This window comes from Eumetopias jubatus, unplaced genomic scaffold (assembly GCF_037043125.1).
Source record: "Eumetopias jubatus isolate StellerSeaLion01/CBP00866 unplaced genomic scaffold, mEumJub1_p1.0 scaffold_9, whole genome shotgun sequence".
NCBI classification, from domain to species: domain Eukaryota; kingdom Metazoa; phylum Chordata; class Mammalia; order Carnivora; family Otariidae; genus Eumetopias; species Eumetopias jubatus.
In genome coordinates this window covers 87,595,498-87,611,982 of record NW_028274815.1, presented here as the reverse complement: position 1 = coordinate 87,611,982, position 16,485 = coordinate 87,595,498, and the positions used below count along the sequence as shown (strand labels likewise).

Sequence of the window (16,485 nt, the reverse complement as noted above, 5' to 3'; positions counted from 1 at the left end):
CATGACCACTAGACCAGCCCTACAAGAAATTTTTTTAAGGTTTTATTTATTCGACAGAGAGATTAATTAATTAAAGGGGGCTCTGAGTGGAAAGGAAAGAATATAAGTAAAAGTATGAAAAGGAAGAATCACAAAAGTAACTTTTATACTTATAAAAATAAGTGTATCTGTAAAAAACAGTCAAAGGACTCACAAAATAAGAGGATGTTAATGAATGACACCATATACCTAAAACATGGAGGGGGGGGAGAAGAATGGGTTCAAACATAAACAAACATTAAATCATACAGAGTGCTAAATGCAGATGTTACATACAAACCTAATGGTAACCACAAATCAAAAACCAGTAACAGATATGCAAAGAATAAAAAGAAACCCAAGTATATCACTAAAGCCAGCAAATCATGAAAAACAGCAAGGATAAGAGCGAAACTACATGAACAAAAACAAGTAACAAAATGGCAATACATATCAACAATTACTTTGAATGTAAATGGACTAAATGCTCCAATCAAAAGACATAAGGTGACAAACTGGATTAAAAAAAGAAAGACCCATCTATATACTGCCTACAAGAGACTCATTTCAGACCTAATGACACTGCAGATTCAAAGTGAGGGGAAAGGCGAAAGATTTATCATGCAAATGGCTGTCAAAAGAAAGCTGGAGTAGCAATACTGAGATCAGACAAGAGAGACTTTAAAGACTGTAACAAGAGACAAGAAAGGACATTTTATCATTGTAAAGGGTACAATCCAACCGGAAGACATAACAATTGTAAATATTTATGCACTCAACATAGGAGCACTCAAATACACAAAACAGTTAATAACAAACATAAAGCAACTAATCAATAGTAATAAAATAACAGTAGGTACTTTAACAACACTCCACTTATATCAATGGACAAATCATCCAAACAGAAAAACAAGGAAACAGTGGCTTTGAATGACACAGTGGAACACATGGATTCAACAGATACATTCAGAACATTCCATCCTAAAACAGCACAATACACATTCTTTTCAAGTGTACATGGAACACTGTCCAGAAGAGATCATATATTAGGCCACAAAACTCATCAAATTCAAAAAGATCAAAGTTATACCATGCATCTTTTCTGACCACAAGATTAAACATCAACCCCAAGAAAAAATTTGAAAATACCACAAATACATGGAGGTTAAATAACATGGTACTACCAAGAAATCAAAACCAGGAGATAATTCTTTGAAATAAACATTGAAAAACAATGAATGGGTCAACCAAGAAATCAAAAAAGAAATCAAAAAGTACATGGAAACAAACACAACAGTCCAAAAATCTTTGGGATGTAGCAAAAGAGGTTCTAAGAAGTTTAGGAGTTCCTGGGTGGCTGAGTCGGTTCAGCGTCTGCCTTCAGTTCAGGTCATGATCCTAGGGTGCTAGGATCCAGCCCCATGTTGGGCTCCCTGCTCATCCGGGAGCCTGCTTCTCCCTCTCTTCCCTACTCACGCTCTCTCTGTTCTCTCTCAAAAAATAAAATCTTAAAAAAAAAAAGAGAAGTTTATAGCAGTGCAGGTGTACCTCAAGAAACAAGAAAAACCTCAAACAATGTAACCTTGTATCTAAAAGACCTAGAAAAAGAAGAATAAACAAAACCCAAAACTAGCAAAAGAAAATAATAAAGATTAGAAGAGAAACGTTATATGGAGCACCTGGGCGGCTACGGCATGGTCCCAGGGTCCTGGGATTGAGCCCCACATCAGGCTCCCTGTTCCGCGGGAAGTCTGCTTCTCCCTCTCCCACTCCCCCTGCTTGTGTTCCCTCTCTCACTGTCTGTCAAATAAATAAAATCTTTAAAAACTAACAACAAATCAATGAAACCAGGAGGTGATTCTTTGAAATGATCAACAAAACTGATAAACCTCTAGCCAAACTCATCAAACAAACAAAAACATATGGGGGCGGGGCTTAAACATCACAAATAAAAGAGAAACCACCACCACCACAGAAATACAAACAATTGTAACAGAATATTGTGAAAAATTGCAAGCCAACAAAATGGACAATCTAGAAGAAATGGATAAATTCCTAGAAACATGTAACCTACCAAAACTGAAGCAAGAAGAAACAGAAAACATGAACAGATTGATTACCAGCAATGAAATTGAATCAGTAATCAAAAACTCCCAGTGAAAGTCCATGGTCAGATGGCTTCAGAAGAAAATTCTACCAAACATTTAAAGAAGAGTTAATACCTATTCTTCTCATACTATTCCAAAAAATAGAAGAGGAAGAAAAACTTCCAAATTCAAATTCATTCTACGGGCCAGCATTACCCTGATAGTAAAATTGAAAATGACAGAAAAAAATGAAAAGATATTCCATGCTCATGAATCAGAAGAACAAATATTGTTAAGATGTCAATACCACCCAAAGCTATCTCTACACATTTAACGCAATCTCTATCAAAATACCAAGAGCATCTTTCACAAAGCTAAAACAAACAATCCTAAAATTTATATAAGGAAGATCCTGAATAGCCAAAACAATCTTGGAAAAGAAAAAAAAAAAAACTGTAGGTATCACAATTCTGGACTTCAAGTTATATTACAAAGCTGTAGTAATCAAAAACAGTTTAGTACTGGCACAAAGACACATAGATCAATAGAACAGAACAGAAAGCGCAAAAATAAACACACAATTACATGGTTAATCTCCAATGAAGGAGGAAAGAATATGCAATGGGAAAGACGGTCTCTTCAACAAATGGTGCTGGGAAAACTGAACGGCTACATGCAAAAGGAGGAAATTGGACTTTCTTACACCATACATAAAAATAAATTCAAAATGGATTAAGGGGGGCGCCTGGGTGGCTCAGTCGTTAAGCGTCTGCCTTCAGCTCAGGTCATGATCCCAGGGTCCTGGGATCGAGCCCTGCATCAGGCTCCCTGCTCAGCGGGAGGCCTGCTTCTCCTTCTCCCACTCCCCCTGCTTGTGTTCCCTCTCACTGTCTGTCAAATAAATAAATAAAATCTTTAAAAAAAAAATGGATTAAGGATCTAAACGTGAAACCTGAAAACATAAAAATCCTAGAAGAGAACTCACGAAGTAATTTCTCTGACATTTCTCGAAGAAGAGAACTCACGAAGTAAAACCATAGCAGCCTTTTTCTAGACAGGTCTCCTGAAACAAGGGAAATAAAAGCAAAAATAAACTATTGGGACTGCATCAAACTAAAAAGCTTCTGCAATGAAGGAAACAAAAAACTAAAAGGCAACCTACTGAATAGAAGGTGACATATCCAAATGACATGAAGACTTTATACAACACCCAAAAAATACAATTTAAAAAAGGACAGAAGACATGTACAGACATTTCTCCAAAGAAGACACAGAGATGGCCAAAGACACATAAAAAGATGTTCACTATCACTCATTATCAGGGAAATGCAACTCAAAACTACAATGACAGATCACCTCATACCTATCAGAATGGCTAAAATTTCCATCCTTGTTGGCAAGGATTTGGAGAAAAAGAAACCCTCTTGCACTATTGGGGGGAATGCAAACTGATGAACCCACTATGGTAAACAGCACAGAGGTTCCTCAAAAAGTTAAAATAGAGCTATGATATAATCATAACTACTGGTTTTTTACTCAAAAAATGAAAAACACTAATTCAAGGGCACCTGGGTGGCTCAGTCAGCTGAGTGTCTGCCTTCAGCTCAGGCTGTGATCTTGGGGTCCTGGGATCAAGCCCCACTTGGGACTGTCGGGCTCCCTCTGCTTCTCCCTCTCCGTTTTCCTCTGCCCCTCCCCCTTATTTGTGCACACAAGCTCTCTCTCCCTCAAATGAATAAAATCTTTAAAAAAAAAGAAAGTTAAAAACAAAAACACTAATTCAAGGGGATACACACATCCCTTTATTTATTGCTGCATTATTTACAAAAGGTAAATTATGGAAGCAGCCCAAGTTGTCTATCAAGAGTTAAATGGATAAACATGTGGTACATATATACACAATGGAATATTACTTAGCCATAAAAAAAATGAAATCTTGCCATTTGCAACATGGATGGAGCTAGAGTATAATTCGAAATGAAATAAGTCAAAGAAAGACATACCATCTGATTTCACTCATATGGAATTTAAGTAACAAAACAAATGAGCAAAGGAAAAAAAAAAGAGAGACAAACCAAGAAACAGACTCTTACAGAGAACAAACTGATGGTTACCAGAGGTGAAGTGGAAGCGGGGATGGGTGAAATAGGTGATGGGGATTAAAGACATACACTTATCAGGATGAGCACTGTATAATCACTATAATATAATCACTATATTGTACACCTGCAACTAATAGAACAGTGTTAACAATAATGGAATTAAAATTAAAAACTTTAAAAAAGGCATTAAAATGGCAGATTACATATATTTTACAACTTAAAACATCAATAATGTAACATACCAAAACTCATTACACTGTACACTTTAAATGGTGAACTGTATGGCATGTGAACTGTATCTCAATAAAGCTGTATAAAATACACTCATTTTATGTCAAAATAGTGACATATTCTCAGAAAATTATTCCAAGTGACCTCAGTATGACAGTATTGAGTATACATCCTTAACAGGATATATTTTAAAAGTAAAGAATGATAGGAGTGCCTGGGTGGCTCAGTTGGTTAAGCGTCTGACTCTTGATTTCAGCTCAGGTCATGATCTTGTGGTCATGGGATCGAGCCCCACGCCGGGCTCTGCACTCAGTGTGGAGTCTGCTTCAGATTCTCTCTCTCTCTCAAATAAATATTTTTAAAAATAAATATAAAAGTAAAAAACTATAAGCAATCTTAAACTTCATTATTAATAAAACACCTGCAAAAAACAAGGAGGCCAGAACTAGAATTGTAACAGAGCCTCCCTTTCTCTCCCCAAATCCATAAATTTAAGAGCTTTGAAGTTTATTATAATACACAACAGTCAAGATGGGCATTAAAATGAACAGAAAATGAATAGATTCCCACAAGTTACCATGTCAACACAATAGAAAAATCAACTCCACTGTCTATTTTGCCTTGAAATATCTCATTAAAGTCTATCTCAGGATTGGGGTGCCTGGGTGGCTCAGTCGTTAAGCATCTGCCTTCGGCTCAGGTCATTCATTATCTCAGGGTCCTGGGATCGAGCCCCACATTGGGCTCCCTGATCAGTGGGAAGCCTGCTTCTCCCTCTCCCACCCCCCCTGTTTGTATCCCCCCTCTCACTGTGTCTCTGTCAAATAAATAAATAATCTTAAAAAAAAAACAAAAAACTATCTCAGGATAACTGAACAGCAATTATTAAAGAATAATATATAGAACCATAAAATTGGGGGAAATTTGATAGTCTTCTGTCTTCATTCTGCTCATTTTATAAAGGAACTGAATCCTAAGGGGGTAAAGTGCCTTATTTAAGGATACATAGGTAGGAAGGAAAAGAGCCAATGTTATCCATAATTCAGTCAGTCCATGATTCAGGACATCCATGATTCGGTCACTGCTTCTTTCCATGACACTTTATGCCACTGTAAGCAAAAACTTAAATTCATTTACACTATCAAAACTGATATGGGGCTGAAAACAGGAACATTCAGACCTGGAGAGTTGTCACATTAACCCTCCTCTTGCACAGCCAAATGACTCTCCATCACCCCAGGTCTTCAACACCCCTGCAAAAAGCTTACGCAAATGGATTTTTTCTCAGTATAAACCAAGGGGCTCCAAACTTAAGGAGTCCTGACAAGGGTGAGGGCAGGGGTTATAGAAGCAGATAAGCAAAGTCTAGATACTGAATGGTGAGTTCCCCAATCTCCTTCCCCTGGAAGAGAAGGTTAAAAATAGAACAAAAAGACACAAGTAAGAAAGATATGGAGGATCAAATCAGAACCAACTTTCAGTTCACAAAAACATAACATTGGGGCAAGGGGAAAGGGGAGCTTGGGATGGGGCAAGAAATGCTCAAAGAAATAACACCATGTCCCAGAACTGAAAGAAATGAGTTTTCCAACTGAAAGGAAACTTCCAGAAAACCTACAAGCTATCAATAACAAGAATCACATCAGATTTCTAACAATACAAATGATGAGAAAATGAAGCAATACTTTCAAAATTGAAGGAAAAAAATATTTCAAACCTAGACTCTGATAATCAAACTATAAATCAGGTGAAACTTTTTCAGGCATACCATGTTAAAAAAAAAAAAAAAATCCCATCCATTCCTTCTCAAAGCAAACTGGAGACTGTGCTACACCAAAACAGAGAAAGTCAAGAGGACATGAACTGCAAGAAATCAAGAGTCTAAAAAAGTGAAGGTAATTCTCAAGATGATAAGCCAAATCCCAGAGCTAGAACTGTGTAGCAAAGAGGAGCCAATCCAGACTGCAGCAGTAAGACAAGAGTGCTCCACAAGAAAGACCCTTAAAAAAAATTTTAAGCTGAAATCAATGGATGTGACCTCTTTGATCACACTTGAGAGTTAAACTGAGTTTGGGTAAAGAATTAGTAATACATCCTAGATAACTCAACAAACCAAAAAAATAAACTATTAACTTCAGGAAAAATAAAACTACGCAATAAAGGTGGCTCAAATGCAAAAATATGTACCTTAACATAATTACATAAACACAAACTATTCATTTAACCAAAAATTACAACAACGAAACTGGAAGAATGAGGGGGAGAAAGATCTGTGGACAGAGATCTGAAGGACAGATCATAAAGTATCTATAATGTGGAAAAGGAGACAGAGAAATAAAAGTGTGTATTGTTATTCACAAGTCTAAAGTATATGGTAAACAAACAACTAAGAGCTGTCTGGTTGTGTCTGAGCAGTAGGAATTAGGGGTGTGAGACCCATAATTGGGAGACCAACTCAACAGAAATCTAGGAAAACTAAATAGAAGCAACTAGAGAAAGAAAAATTAAAGAAACACAAGTGATATTTTCAAAAAGGACAAAAGCAGGCCTGAAGGAATGACAAAACAAAAGAGACAAACAAATGAAAGCATAATGGAAGCCTGGGAAGGTAAGACTATGGACCCATCATTGCATTCCAGAACCTGGGACATCCCAGAAAGCATCGCCAGTTCACACATGGCCGATCTTTACCAAACTGGGAGCCAAGTAAATACTAACCCTTCTACTCTTAAAAAGCCACTGTCTCTGCCTCCACCACCCTCCCCCTTCGATGCTATCCAAAGCACCCTGTTTTGTCCTTTCACTTAGACCTAATTTATAGAATACCATCACCTGTTACAAAGTTACTCACTTGCTAATTGAAATCCCCAAGTTCTAAAGTAAATGATTTCTCCTGTTTGAAGAAAAACATCTGATTAAAATAATACTCTTTAAATGTAAAACAGAGGTAGCCATAATAACCAGTCCTTAAAATTCTGACTCCACCCGTCCCCTTTATTTGATGGAAAAGTTAGGTAGTTCGAAGAACATTCTAAATTCTGTCTACAGAATTAAGATCTTAATCTTTTGGGAGCCAGGGTCCCCACTAAAAATCTCATGAAATCTCTAAACTTGGCTTTTTAAAAAGTATGTCAATGTCAGCGTACAGAAACCCTTAATGAAGTTCTGTTTTAGACTCTGGCACCGCATGTGTTGTTTATGACTATGCCAGCAGTTTAAAATTACAATCTGTATGTAGGTACCTATTCCTCTCCTCTGATGGAACCGGCTGTAACCTACTCCGTTATTCCTAAAAGAAACCAAATCCGACCCATTACCAAAATCCTACAAAGACATATGCCTACTATGTGATTAAAGATACAATTATGCAGCTATTATAATCATGTTCATCCCTGGGTTTCTTTTCATTTCCTCACACTTTATTCTCATAGGCCCTTACCCAGAAGAGACCTTGAATGACTGTCCTTTTAACATCAACGTTTAGTGCTTACTATGTGCCAGGCATTGCCCTAAATGTTTACCATGAGTCATCCTATATACTCCTACCAATACCATTACTCCAACATACTAAGTTTAACTTGCCTCAAATCACACAGCTTATAAGTGGCAGTGCTGTGATTCAACTCCCAAGCAAACTGATTCAAGATCCTGTGCACACCACCCACCCTTAGCCTTTTTCCTCACCCTCCATATCCAATCACTAAAATTCTGATGAACCCAAAATATATCTACCACACTATCTTAAAAGAGAAAAAATACGCTGAGCATGTTGTCAAAAAGGTTAAAAATTTTAAGCCATAGTAAGAAGGCCTGTAAGAAATTCAGAATACCCAAGATTGCGTTTTAAAAAAATAAAGGCAAATAAATTAAGCCTCTTAAGATCCCAGAGTGCTGGGAACGGGAGAGTGGAGTGTGAAGAGGAGGAACAGAATCCTTATAAATGCAGGACAGATGCCTCAAAATAGGGGGGGAGGGTCTACCAGTGTCATTTGCGCGGTCTTTCAGGGAGTTTTAAGTGTAGCTACCCCTGCACGGGTCCGCTGGATGCCTACGATGGTTGCCCGTCACCGCCACCGCAGTAAAAGCCCACCCCGGAGCTGCGTCAGTCCCCCGCTGGGTTCCATCGACCTCCAAAGCCTGGAAGGTGCCGCTCCGCCGCAGCGGGAAACTGTCCGAGAGACGAGAAGAAACCCCGCCGCAAATGGCAGGCTCCGGAGTCTGGGTGACGAGGCCGCGCGGACGCAGCCGAGAAACCCCCGGACGGGATGGGCCCGCAAGTAAGGACCGTCAGGAGCAGGCCAGGAGGAAGAGGAAGAGCTGGCGCCAACGGCAGCCCGCCGCGGCCTCCCCCTCAGGCTCCCCCCCCTGCCCCCGAGCTCGCGAGCGCCACGCCGCCCACCGGACCGCGGGAGCCAGCCGGCGCCTAAAGGCGCCAGGGAGCGGCGGCCGCCGGGAGCCATGACGCCGGCGCTGCGCGGGGCCGCGGCAAGGCCAGGGCGGAGGCCGCTCGGCTCTCCAAGACCCGCTCACCTCTCGGGGCGACGGGACGGAACCCTGCACCGAGGCGATGTACCGCTCCACGTCGGCCTTGCTGCGCCTCATCGCGCCGAGACCTCACTCCCAGGGCGCGGGAGGCCAGAGCCGAGGCCCACACCGGTCGCCGTCTCCAGGAGCAAAGCGCCGGAAAGCCCGTGACGCAGCGCCGTCGCCGGCCGACAAGCGGCCCGCCCCGCCCCGCCCCGCGTGCGTGTTGCATCAGCACTGTGCGCCACGCCGACGTCGGCGTCTCTCCCGCCGCGCGTAGCCCTCTAGCCGACCCCGCCCCAGGCTCTGCGTCATCCTGCAGCGGCCAGGTCGGATGTGCTCTGTGAGAGCGTCAACTGTGAGAGGCAGGAAGGGAAAGTTCAAGACCGCGCTCGGACCAAGGGCAAGTAACTAGATCAGCGGGACGATGTTTTACCGGATGGATTCCCAAAACTTAGGGCCGTTTCTTCTTAATTTTAATTACGTGATGCTGTGGAAGGGAAAAGCACTCAGGCCATTTTGGTGAGCGTGTAAATTGGAAACACCTTTCTGGAGGCTGTTGGTTAAATATATGTCGGACACATGTGAATACAGAAGCATACATGTTAAAATTCATGTATATTAAAAGAATATTATGTGAGAAAATTAAAAGTGCATAATTAAAAGGTAGGCCACAGATACTGTTTTTGGACGATTATAATTGTATAATTTGAAGAGCCCCCCAGATTTTTATATATAAATATATATATTTCAATAGCAGAACAGTATATACCAAAATATAGTAATCGTGTCAGCATGAGTCATCTGCATTTTCCAAATCTTCAAAATTATTTACTTCCTCCCAACCCGCACCCCGATACTACGTTTATTGAATGGCTTTCACAGAACAGAAATAAATCAACATTAAAGAAGTCAAATATTCTGATAACTTAAAAACAAAGCCTGGGTGGCTCAGTCGGTTAAGCATCTGCCTTCGGCTCAGGTCATGATCCCAGTCTTTTGGGATCCAGCCCAGGCATTGGGCTCTGTGCTCAGCAGGGAGCCTGCTTGCCTACTTGTGATCTCTCTCTCTCTCTGTCAAATAAATAAAATCTTTTAAAAAATAAAAACAAAGTCAAATTGGCGATACGTCTGAACTTACATCAGGTCTGGAAAATACTTCTTTGAATTCAAATTATATTTCAACAAAAAATACAATTTACCATTTTTAAAAACTGTTTTGATTAAATTATCCGATTTAATGCAATATATGTTAAAAAAAAAAAAAGAAGATAGCAGGAGGGGAAGAATGAAGGGGAGTAGTCGGAGGGGGAGACGAACCATGAGAGATGATGGACTCAACAACAAACAGGGTTCTAGAGGGGAGGGGGGGTGGGGGGATGGGTTAGCCTGGTGATGGGTATTAAAGAGGGCACATTCTGCGTGGAGCACTGGGTGTTATGCACAAACAATGAATCATGGAACACTACATCAAAAACGAATGATGTATGGTGATTAACATAATAAAAAATTTAAAAATAATCTGATTTATGAAATTACACAGTTTAATTTGAAAAGGAGGTTTAGAGTTCTTTGTATGTTTGCGGTCAGACATATCTTCCACACCTGTTCTTTTTTGTAAGAAAAACACTTCTGGGGCGCCTGCTTCTCCCTCTCCCTTTCCCACTCCCCCTGCTGTGTTCCCTCTCTCACTGTGTCTCTCTCTGTCAAATAAATAAAATCTTTTTAAAAAGAAAAAAACACTTCTGTTTTATAATCATCTTGTTCTTGAGAGCAATTTAAAACGAGCAAAATTCTATTAATGTACAACAGAATAATTTTCTTTCCTACAAAATCATTTTGGGCTAGGACCCCAGAAGCAGTACAAATGAAGTGAGCCATAACACCTACTAACAATTTATGTTCACATAAGTGGGCCTTCCTCAATTGTTCTACCATGGATGAAGGCAGAGAACTCTATACTCACCTACACAGCCCCTTCATTCATCTTTTCATTGCAGGAAACAAGGTACCGGCAGGCTTTTTAGAATATCCAGTGTAATAACCAGCTTAGAACAGGTACCGGAGGAAGCAAAACAAAGAGCAGAAGAAAACTTGTAAGAATTGAATTATTATCCTCAGGAATATCTGAGTATATACTGCAGCCCTAAAACAAAAACAAGTCATTAAAGTTTACTTTGGAAATTTGAATTTTAAAATCTTAGTTTAAAATGTTTTAGAAAATTTCAGTGGTGAAGACATTAGGTATAAAAAGATCGTATCCCTGTGTACATACAGTAAGGTCTTAATTACCTGAGAAAATATCAAACAAATGAAATATGTTGAAATTTTTAACTGGAAGTTTAAAATGTTATGGAAAGTTTTTGTCTTTTTTTAAAGATTCTATCTATTCTAGAGAGCGTCCATGTGCACAAGTGGGAATGGGGTGTGGGGTGGGTGGTGTGCAGAGGGGGAGAGAAAGAGAGAATCTTAAGCAGACTCCAAGCCCAGTGTGGAGCCCTACCTGGGGCCCAATCCCAAGACCCAGAGATCATGACCTCAGCCAAAACCAAGAATCTGGCGTTTAACTGACTTAACCACCCTTATTTTTATCATTTTTTAATATAGACAAAATATAATTTAATCCAATCACTTAGAATTAACCTGGCCTCTTACAGGCCATCTCCCCAGTCTCTCCTTTCTGATTTTTCCATATTTTCCAAATTTTTTACAATCAGCAAGTATTTATAAAGGGACAGAGCATTTTCCTTTATCTCAATCATGCTGGATGTGAATAAAAGGAAATGATTCTGAGATTAGTAGTGTGACATATATTAGAAATAAAACTTAAAGAGAATGTGGTTTGGGATAGAAGATCCTATTTTAGATAGCTGATTTATTTTGCTTTAGGTGCCATTTATATATATCCAAGTGGAGATGCCTAGTATATAGATGGAATAGTAGGATGAAGATCTGTGATGGATTGGAAGTCATAAACCTTAGGTGACAGTTGAAGCCATGAGTTTGCCTTGGAAAGAATGTTAGTAATAACAGCCATAGCTAACAAGTAAGCACTTGTTCTGTTCCATGTCCTTTTCTTAACATTTCATGTATTAGCTCATTTAATTCTCAACAGCTTCAGCAGGGTACTATTATTTTTGTTATCCTTTTATAGATAGGAAACCAAGGGAGGGAACAGTAAAGAACTTTCCCAAGCACACTTAGCTAGTAAAATCACTACCATTAATCTGTTTAAGTCAAATAAACTGAAAAGGAGTGGGCCAAAAGGAGAATCTTCTTGAGGAACTCAGATGACTTAAGTACATTTATTACGCCTCAAAACATAAATTTTGGGGGCACCTGGGTGGCTCAGTATGTTAAGCGTCCAACTCTTGATTTCGGCTCAGGCCATGATCTTGGGGGTTTTGGGATTGAGCCCTCGCTTTGGGCTCAACAGGAAGTCTGCTAGAGATTTTCTCTCCCTCTTCCCCTTCACCGCCTCGCTAATATTAATTAAATCTAAAAAAAAAAAACAAAAAAACTCAGTTTTCACCAAATGGGAAGATGAGTCTGACCTTCTGGGCTTTCAAAATAGACATTCTCCATGATGATGTCCATTCTAGCCTGCATCTTTTCCCGGCATAAACCAGTTACATCCGAATTTCTCACAAGTAATTACCCACCCCCCAAATCACACATCTAACTATAATGTTCTCTACAAGGAACTCCTTAGCAGAGGGATGAATTCCTCTCTAATGGCTCCATTACTCATGTTGATGCATTGCAAATTCAATTCAAATGAGGGTTGAATCCATAGAAATATTTGGCTTATGACATTTTTCATTAGCAGCAGTTTTACCTGATTAATCTGAGTCCTCAACTTCTGAACTAACTGAACTAGCAGGCATTTAACGTTGATGCTGATCAAACAAGTTTCTCTCATCTCAAACACCTGTAGCCTCTATTGCTAATTACCATCAACTGCAGACACAGCTTTCATATATCACTTGATTCCTTTTTTCTTCAGAACCATTCATACTGCCAGTTCATCCCATCATTTTCTCAGTGTTCCCAATTTGTATGATTCTACAGTAATCCTAAACTGTTTTGTAGACAGCATTTTGAATATTCTCATGGCTCTTGAACTTAATAGACATGATGAGATTTAAAATGTTCATAAAGAACCTCAGAAACAAAAGGAACCAACATGACTACGCACTGCCATTTTTTAGTTCTTGGACATAAGTTATTTTCATTTTAAAACTTTTGCTTTGATTTCATCTCTGAAAATAGAGGCTTTTGCACATGCTGCTCTCGACATCCATACAACCTAAACTGTCTTTCATATGCAGGAATGGATCTTCCACCCATCAACTGAGAAAGGATTTGGAGCTATCACATGACAGCACAACCCTGCCTGGAATTATGTGAGGCAGAGCTTGTACAAATAATAAATTAAGGAATACACGCACACACGTATGTATATGCATTTGCATGTATATATCTATATGTATGTGTATATGTGTGTATATATAGACACATACATATGTGTGTATGTATGTATCTATGGGAACTGAATCCCCTAAGTCACTGCTGTCTAATATAATGTGACCCAACATGTAACTTAAAATAATCTAGAAGTCACACTTTAAAAAGTAAAAAGGAACAGGAGAAATCAATTTTAATAATCTTTTATTCAATCCAATATACTTAAAATATTATAATTTCAACATGCAATTAATATAAACGAATTGTTAATAAGCTATCTTACATTCTTTTTTGTAATAAGCATTTAAAAATTGGTGTATATTTTACATTTACATCTTAATTCAGATGCCAAGGTTTCATCAAAAATACTCGATCTGTATTTAGATTTAGATTAGATTTAGGGTTGAAAAAAATAGGTTAATATACCCAAGTTGTTCCAGACATACTTAGAAGTTTTCAGTAATTGAATTGAATATCGAGTTTGTTTGTTTATATATTTGTTTATTTTTAAATATGGAATGCTTCACAAATTTGCATGTCATCCATGCCTGGGAGCCATGCTAATTAATCTTCTGTGTATCATTCCAATTTTAGCATATGTGCTGCAGAAGTGAGCACCGGATATCAAGTTTTTAAATTTAAATTAATTAAAATTAAATCAAATTTAAAACTTCATTTCTCAGTAGCAGTAGTTATATTTCAAGTGCTCAAGTGCCATATGTGTCTAGTGTGTTGGACAGCACAGTTCTATATAATTCTGTCACTTGTTGTTCAGACATTAAACATAAAAAGGAAGAGGTTATGTAACTGTAGCACTCAATGTGGCTGAAGGAAAATCCAAAAAGTACAGCATCCCAGAAGCCAAAAAGCAGAGCTTTAAGGAGAGAATAATCAACAGCATAAAATGCTACAAAAAGATAGGAACAGGGGAGCCAGGGTGGCACAGTGGGTTAAGCATCAGATTCTTGGTTTTGGCTCAGGTCCTGATCTCAAGGTGGTGAGGTTGAGCCCCATGTCAGGCTGAGGACCTTATTAAAAAAACAGAGCTCGGGGCTCCTGTGTGGCACAGTCAGGTGTCCAACTCTTGGTTTCGGCTCAGGTCATGATCTCGGGATCATGAGATCGAGCCCCATGTCGGGCTCTGTGCTCAGTGCAGAATGTGTTTGAGATTCTCTCTGCCTCTCCCTCTGCCCCTCCTGCTCCTGCTTTCACACACACACACTCTCTCTCTCTCTAAAATAAATAAATCTTTAAAAAAAAATACAGGAATGATGACTGAGAAAAACTCTTTAGAACTTACTTCCTAAAAGTTGATTTTTGAAAGAAATGGTGCAGACAAGAAAGAGCATGCAAATGGCTAAGAAGGAATTAGGTGGTAAGGAAATGAAGGCACAAAATGATGATTACTCTCTTTTTAATAAGGAGAATTGATGTTGGTATTAATGGTAAATAATAATCTCAAAAAACTGCCCTTTTGGGGGGTGTATAGGTTTATAACTTTTGAGATGTATAGATGGATGTAATCACTTCCACAATCAGGATACAAAACAATTCCATCATCCGCCAAGATTCATTTCCATTATTACTGTCAAGTCACACCCCACATTCAACCCTTAACTTGATCATTTCTTTATACTCTAGTTTTGTCTCTTCAAGAATATCATATGAATGGAATCATACAGTATGTAACCTTTTGATGCTAGTTTATGTCACTCAGATAATGCCTTTGAAATTAATCCAAGTCCTTGCATGTATCAATAGGTTATTCTCCCTCATTGCTGAGTAGTAGTCCGTGTATGAATGTACCAGAGGTTTATCCATTTACCATATGTAGGGCATTCGGGTTGTTACCAATTTCTGCTAATTATGAATAGAGCTGCTATAAACATTTGTATACATGTTTTTCAATGAACACAGTTTTCATTTCTCTAGGCCAACAGGTGGCAAACTATGGCCTGTGGACTGGCTGCCTATTTCTGCAAATAAAATATTACTGTTACGCAGCTTCACGCATTCATTTACATACTGTCTTCTAGCTCCTTTTGCACTACTGTGACACTGTTGAGTTGTTGTGACAGAGACCTATGTCCTTAAGCCTATTTACTTTTCTGACCCTTTAAGGAAAACTTCACTTACACCTACTATAAAGACTCAGGAGTGGGATTGGTGGGTCCGATGGTGGGTGTTAGGTTTAACGTTATAAAAAACTGCCGGAGTAGAGCGAGATGGCGGAGGAGTAGGAGACCTGGATTTCATCTGGTCTCAGGAATTCAGGTGAATAGGGATCAAACCATTCTGAACACCTACGAACTCAACAGGAGATCGAAGATAAGAATAGTAACAACACTCTGAACAGAAAAGCGACCACTTTCTGGAAGGTAGGACGAGCGGAGAAGTGAATCCGAGGTGATATTCGGGAGGATAGACGGCGGGGGAGGGGGCCTCCGTCGGCCGCTTCTGGCAAGTGATAGAGCCGTGGAGCACAAAATCGGAACTTTTAGAAGCCGCCTCCACTGAGGGACGTTGCTCCAGTGGCTAAGCGGGGGGTGGAACCCTCGCGGGACAGTGTGGTCTCACGACCCTCGGGGTCACAGAAAGACCGGGGGTGCCTGAGTGCGGCAGAGCTCCCAGGTATCGGAGCAGGGAAGCCGGCTGCAGAGACCGAGCCGAGGCGCGGGCTCTCAGCTCGGGGTGGCCATAAACTGTGATCCGGGGCACAGTTGGGCTACTGCTCCTCCAGCAGGGACCCAACAAGTGGCAGAGCCAGGGAGACTCCCCTTCCTCCCCTGGAGGAGTGGCGCGGAAGCGCACCGCAAGGATCTGCTGGGTTTGGAGATTCCACACGGGGTCGGGTGCCAGAGATAGCAACGCTCGGTCATAGGCAGGGTGAGCACGGAGTGCAGCCGGAGACCGGGGAGATGGGAGTGACTGCTTTTCTCTGGGGGCACACTGAGGAGCCGGGCCCCGAGTTCTCAGCTCCTCCGGGCGGAGATTGGGAGGCCACCATTTTCACCCTGGTCCTCCAAAGCTGTACCGAGAGCTTGCAGGGAATAAAA

General features: G+C 40.1%; 1 protein-coding gene and 1 non-coding gene across 2 annotated transcripts in view; both read right to left on the bottom strand.

Annotated features, from left to right (window-relative positions):
* Window positions 1–9,110, bottom strand: part of LOC114199377 (E3 SUMO-protein ligase RanBP2) — an 85,636-nt gene extending 76,526 nt beyond the window's left edge. The window contains exon 1 of the mRNA XM_028091260.2: window positions 8,969–9,110. Within this exon, the coding sequence (XP_027947061.2) occupies window positions 8,969–9,040 (72 nt within the window). The 5' untranslated portion in view covers window positions 9,041–9,110. The remainder of the gene's footprint in view (window positions 1–8,968) is intronic.
* Window positions 9,111–13,936: 4,826 nt separating this feature from the next.
* Window positions 13,937–14,047, bottom strand: LOC114199403 (U6 spliceosomal RNA). Its single transcript, XR_003607286.1, has one exon. It is a non-coding gene; the product is annotated as a U6 spliceosomal RNA (small nuclear RNA).
* Between the last annotated feature and the right edge of the window lie 2,438 nt (window positions 14,048–16,485).